Here is a 6000-nt window from a genome sequence, read left to right on the forward strand (position 1 = left end):
ACTGTGAGATTTGCATCTTCTACCCCATCAGTATGCCTGGAACGGCTGCTGACTGGCAGAGGATTTGGCTGCTAATTAAATAATTGTATGCATGGTAGTGCTCTTGCCTGATTCAATAGATGAAGATTAATCCTCAGATAAATATGTTTGGCTGGTATTGAAATGTCTTAGCAACTTCTTTAAAAACAGCTCTTGTTTTATTTACATACATGTATGTGTGTATGTTTGTATATACATGTATGTACAAATACATACACACAACAAATATATGTATATGCATTGAAGATTGAAAGTAAAATTAAGTGCTACAAAAGATTACTAATATATAAAAGCCAGATCTGACTTTTGAAGGCTTTGTAAAAATTCCGAGTTGCTAATAATTAAGACATATTGATAACTCATTTAAAGGTGCAAGAAACATATGAAGTCTTGCTTCATATGGTAAACGTGTCTTGTGTCACAAAGTTAAATGCTTTACAGAAATTGTGTATTTGTTGTCCCTTGATTACTTTTCCACCCTGGGCAGTCTGAGAAGCACATCTAAGTGGCACAGCTTCCAGGCTCCGTGACTGTCAGTTCTAGCAGGGGATGGGCCAGCATCTGTACCTTGAAGCACAGTGTAGACCATTCAATGGCTTGACTATTTCCAGATCTATTCCAAACCTAATTTCAGATTCACAAGTTATAGGATTGGAGTTGGATTGAAAATTTGCACTGGATTTACATTTTTTGAATTCCTAAGGGGTAGTTTGATTCATCAACGCTTCTTCATTTCAATTAGGTATACTCAGCAGCACTGAAGTCTTAGCAAACAGGAAATCAAAGCCTATAAGGAAACCTATGGTGTGTATTAAAGAAATGAAAAGAAAATCAAAATTAAAATATTCATGTACTTTTAAAACCTTAGAAGGTAACAACAGATAATACAGCCTATAGAGAAGTTTTCTTGACTGACAGTGATATTTGCCACATAATTGTAACTGTTAGAAAAAGATGAGTTAACTATCTGAGGACATTAAGTTTATTTTGTTACATCTTTGCTGTAGACTCGAGAATTCATTCATTTATTCAACAATGATAAGTACTTGGTATTTGCATTTTGATTTCTGACAAAGATTTTCAATTAAAGAGCAAGAATAAAATTGGTAAAATACTTTCTACCCCTTTAATATGTGTCATTCTAATTGGTATTCTCAAAATGATAATGCCAAAAATACATATTTGTTTCTAGAAAGAACCCTAGATTTATAGGGTTCCTTTTGATATACAGACATATGAAATGTTTTCCTTTCAGAATGATTTAGAATATGGACCAAAAAAAAAAAAAAACCATTTTGTACAATAAATGGTCAGTGGTTGATGCTGACTGACGACAATTGCATCACATTTTTTTCAGGTTTCTGTTACATCCCCAAGTCACGCTCTCTGCCGTAGAAGTCACATAAACGTTAGACTAGAAGCTTCTCTAAAACCAGTTCAACAACAATTATTTTAAAACTTATTTTTTAGTATAGTCAGTAGCCACTCAATAACTAGTAGGGATTTACAATAAAGGGGTCATAAGTTTAGATAATAATTAATACTTTTTAGGTTGTTTTTAAAGGGACTTTAAAAAGATTAAAAGCGCACTGTTTTTACATGTAACAGACGAGTACATGAAAAACTGGGAGATCTGAACAAGAGCTGTGGATTGTATCAATGTTAATACCCTGGTATTAATACTGTACTTCAGTTTTGAAAAATGCTGCCATTGGGGGAACTGGGGAAATGGTGCCCGGGATCTGTTTGATTTCTTACAACTGCACTGAATCCAGAATTAATCTCAAAACAAAGAGGCTGGTTTTTGTAAAGCTCACTATTTCTTAGTTGATTACTACATTTCACATTAACCATTTATTACCTCTTTATCCAGGCATGGAATTTCTTATCTCATTTGCCGGTGATAGATGTTGGCTTAAGCGTTAAAGGCTGGTGGGATGACTCAGAGGAAGGACACGACGAACTCCCCATCACAACTGTGACTTCAGACAAACGCAGCGACAACAAATGGGTCAAATTGCATGCTGATCAGGAGTATGTGCTTCAAGTCAGCTTGCAGAGAGTCAGCACTGGGTTCCACAAGGTATAGTGTTTGGTTTCCATTCTCAAATGCTTCACACCAGATACCAGCATGCCCCAGCACACATATCTGTTAAATTACTCATGTGTCCGTGCCATTCATGAATCCCGCTTCATCAACTGGCCTTAAGCAGTAAGAGTCGGTCTTCTGAAATTAATCAGTTCTCATGTGCCATTTTTCAATCCCAGAATACCCACCTGACATCACAATATGATGTCTGGAGTCCTGTTCTCAAAGTACGGTCTGTAGACTCAGTCCAGCAGAGTTTTCTAGAGTACCTTTTAGAGGGCAGATTCCTTGGCTCTACACCAGACTGACTGCATCAGAATCTCAAGGCTCCCAAGGAATCTCAAAATCTAGACTTTTACCCAGCACTCCAGATGGAGAAGAGGCTACGCTTTTCTGTGCCTCACTTGCCACAGCTCCTGCTTCCTTCATTCAAATGTATATGAGAGCTTTGTCACCATTCATACAGGCCAAAAGTTTACAGTACTTTTAAGTTACTGTGCTCTTTTCTGTTGCCTGAGACACCAAAAATAATTATTTGGCCTCTAAGAATATTAGTACACAGCGTGTGAGCAGATTGGTTTTCAGACCATGACAATCAAAATAGGAAAGTCAGGGGCTTTCCCATATCTATAATCAGCCCCTTGGGGAGTGAGGTTCATTAACACCATTCCCTCTGTTTTCACACACAAAATGGACAGGAACTTACTGTCGTTAACAGTGTCTTTTCAGTACTGTGCCTTCAAGTCTCATCTCATTTGATTTCTAATTCTAAAAATCAGTTGGTGTAAGTATAAACTGGCCTCTGGCATTTCAGAGGCTTTAATAAAAATATTTATAGATGATTTAATGTATCCCAACTTACAAAAAAAAAGCACTAATAATCATACAGATAAAATCTTGAAGAAAAAAAAATTTTTTATAGCTGCCCTGTGAGGAGGTGTGATTCCCCATTTTACAGAATGATGGAACTTGGGGAGTTAGATTTGCCAAGGACCTACAGTCTGAAAACATGAGCGGGCTTGGAGCAGAGAGTTCTCTGATTTCAGTGCCTGTTCTCTTTGCCCTGACCTGTGCAGACACCCTGACAGAAGCTATGCCTGTCAACATAGCTAAACAATGTGCCCCAGCCTCAGGGGGCTCATGGTCTCAACAAAGAAACACCCGAACAACTTACCACACTGTACTGAGGTGTGTGTCTAAGGCACTTGGAGAGCACTAACAGGGGACAACTTAATTGTGAGGCCTGTGCAAATGTTTCTGACAACAAGATTTTCACCTTAATATCAGTACTTTAAAATTAGATTTAATCATGCTAAAAAAACTCGTTTGTTTCTAAATGCTGTAAAAATACATTGCTCTCTGACCTCTCTTTAAAAATGCCTTATGTGAAACATCTCCCTGTAAAAGGTTGAGCAAAGTCGGATTAAGTGCACATCATTATTAGTACATGTCGTTATTTGTACATTTTACACCAGAAAGTCTTTGTCTTAAAGAATCTCTAGAATAATCTTGTATTTTGTAAAATCAACCTAACATAAAGACTTCAAGTCCTGTCACTATCATGATATCTAATCTTATTAATATGTTTTATAAATTGCTTGGCTTTACAATTCCCATTCCTCAGAGAAAGGACTTCTTAATATCACCATATTAGAATATGTGCTTTTTCATATGAGTTTTATTCTTGGGTTGGGGCAGGGAAGATGTTTATCTGACATAGTGCTTATTATCTCAAGGTCCAGTGTCTAGGCTGGATTGACTTTTTCCTGAGTATCAGTCTCTTGTAGATTTAAGACTTTGGAAAATTTGCTTAACATGGTTGTCTCTCAATTTGTTCATCTGCAAATGGAGTGTTAATTTCATAGAAGAATGGTGTGAGAATATGTTAGTTTGATGTCAAGATTCAGGGCTTTCTGTTCTAACAGAGCCAAATAATTCTGGTGGTTCTAGCCACAAAGTAGTGTCTATACGGTGCTTTGAGAATCTTAAAAAATGGTGTAGATCATGAACACACCAAAACATGAAGATTTATGGCCTTCAGGTAAGACAACATAGCCTTTTAACGACAACCGAGTGGTATAGAAAATCTGGCTGTTATTAATGGGGTTTGTGTGTGCGTGTGTGGGTTTACAGGGAAAGCAAGACAGCCATGCAGTCACACCTCGATTTCCCAAATCAAAAGATGAAGGATGGTTTTTGATACTCGGAGAAGTGGATAAGAAAGAACTTATCGCTTTGAAAAGAGTGGGATATGTCCGAAATCATCACGTGGTCTCCATCTCTTTTTATACCCCTGAGGTACCAGGCAGGTAAGCAGAATCTTAACCCTAGAGTTCCAAAAGAGTTGACTATGACTGTGATGAGAAGAGTGGTTTTACATTTTTGCTCCATTTTTATATTTGAGGTATATTTACACACTGTATTTCATGAGCGACTGCTACCTTGGCCTGGACCAGCAGTACGACATCCATCTCAACGTCACGCCAGCGAGCATCTCCGCACAGGCTGATGAGGAGCTCTCCAATGCCCTGACTGACCTGCAGGTGAAGTGACCAGAGCCCAGCCATCCCCGTGAAAGGAGTGGTTGAGAAGTCTGGCTGTTCAGTCATCTGGACAAAGTCGAATTACTTGACATTTGCCTTGGTGGAATCAACTTACAACCTCAAGCCACTGAGGAAATTGGCAGTGGCTGCAGCACTGACTCCAGCAGCACGAACTTGGCTGCCGGGGCCCTTTAACAACGTTGCCTTTTATAATATTGTCTGCAGGGGTCTCTTGCAATGTAAAATGACCACACAGGTGGGAGAATCTTGTGATTTGTGTACATTGAGATGATATTTAGGAATTGTCAAATTTTCATCTCACAGTATACTGTTTACAAGTACATTGGCTTCTCTTTTTTTTTTAAGGAAAACTGTACAGAGGCGTGACACTGTTAAGATTTGTTATAACAGACTTCTAACACTGCAGCATAAAATATGTAAGATAAATCTGTACAGTGACACCCAGTATATCTTTTTGGCAAAATTTATACTTCGATCACATACAGAAGTAATTTCAAGCATTTCTTACAGTTATAAATGTTAATAATATATGATGTAAAATTACATTACAGAGCCCAATGATGATTTAAAAAGAAAGCCAACTATCCTGATGTTAGAAAATGTAGATACTCTACTTGGTGGAAATAAACTATTTGGAGTGCCACTTCAAGACTAGCTGCCTCACTGAGCCCCTCTTACTCTTCTGTTCTTTTCATTTCCTGCTACTTCAAGACTTCCATTCTCTTTCCAATATTATTTATTTACACAAGGAGAGAAGTACAGTTCATTCGGAGAAAAATTTCAACCCCTACAGGTAGGTTTTCACCCGTGATAAAGGAAATTTCTCTGTGTCCAATTTCCAACTTGAAAAATAGCTTTCAAACTAAAGGGTTGTTGGAATTCAGTGGCCATGAAACATACATTCTAGTGAAATTAAATTTTATCTTTGTATTTTCAGTTATTCCTGGTCCTGTAATGAATTATTTTAAAATACTTTCCAATGTTACCACCACAAGTACTAGAATTTTCAGGGTTTTTTCCTGAAACTGGAACATATTGGAGTGTGTACCTCCTTTTCAGTACTAAAAGAAAAAAAGAAGAACTAAAAGGGTGGGGAGAACCAGGCATTCACCTCCTAAAATTAAGTCTAAATAATGTGAACACACAGAGCACAGTAAGCATGACGTGTCTAAAGAACTCTAGTCTCAGAATTTTATAGAAAGAGTTCTTTGCTTTTCCTTTGGCAGTTTATTTCCTAATTGCAATTCATACCTTAAGCATTGTTTTAGTGAAATGAAAAGAAAATGAAGGCTATGTATAGACAATCAC

The 6000-nt window shown here is 37.5% G+C and overlaps 1 protein-coding gene across 2 annotated transcripts in view; it reads left to right on the forward strand.

Annotated features, from left to right (window-relative positions):
• ASCC3 (activating signal cointegrator 1 complex subunit 3) overlaps positions 1 to 5341 on the forward strand; it is a 301506-nt gene extending 296165 nt beyond the window's left edge. For both annotated transcript variants that reach the window (XM_032476216.1, XM_032476217.1), the window contains exons 40-42: positions 1913 to 2122; positions 4262 to 4437; positions 4533 to 5341. In XM_032476216.1, coding sequence (XP_032332107.1) covers positions 1913 to 2122; positions 4262 to 4437; positions 4533 to 4680 — 534 coding nt within the window. In that variant the 3' untranslated portion in view covers positions 4681 to 5341. The remainder of the gene's footprint in view (positions 1 to 1912; positions 2123 to 4261; positions 4438 to 4532) is intronic.
• The last annotated feature ends 659 nt before the right edge of the window (positions 5342 to 6000 follow it).

Source organism: Camelus ferus, unplaced genomic scaffold (genome assembly GCF_009834535.1).
Source record: "Camelus ferus isolate YT-003-E unplaced genomic scaffold, BCGSAC_Cfer_1.0 contig298, whole genome shotgun sequence".
Classification (NCBI taxonomy): domain Eukaryota; kingdom Metazoa; phylum Chordata; class Mammalia; order Artiodactyla; family Camelidae; genus Camelus; species Camelus ferus.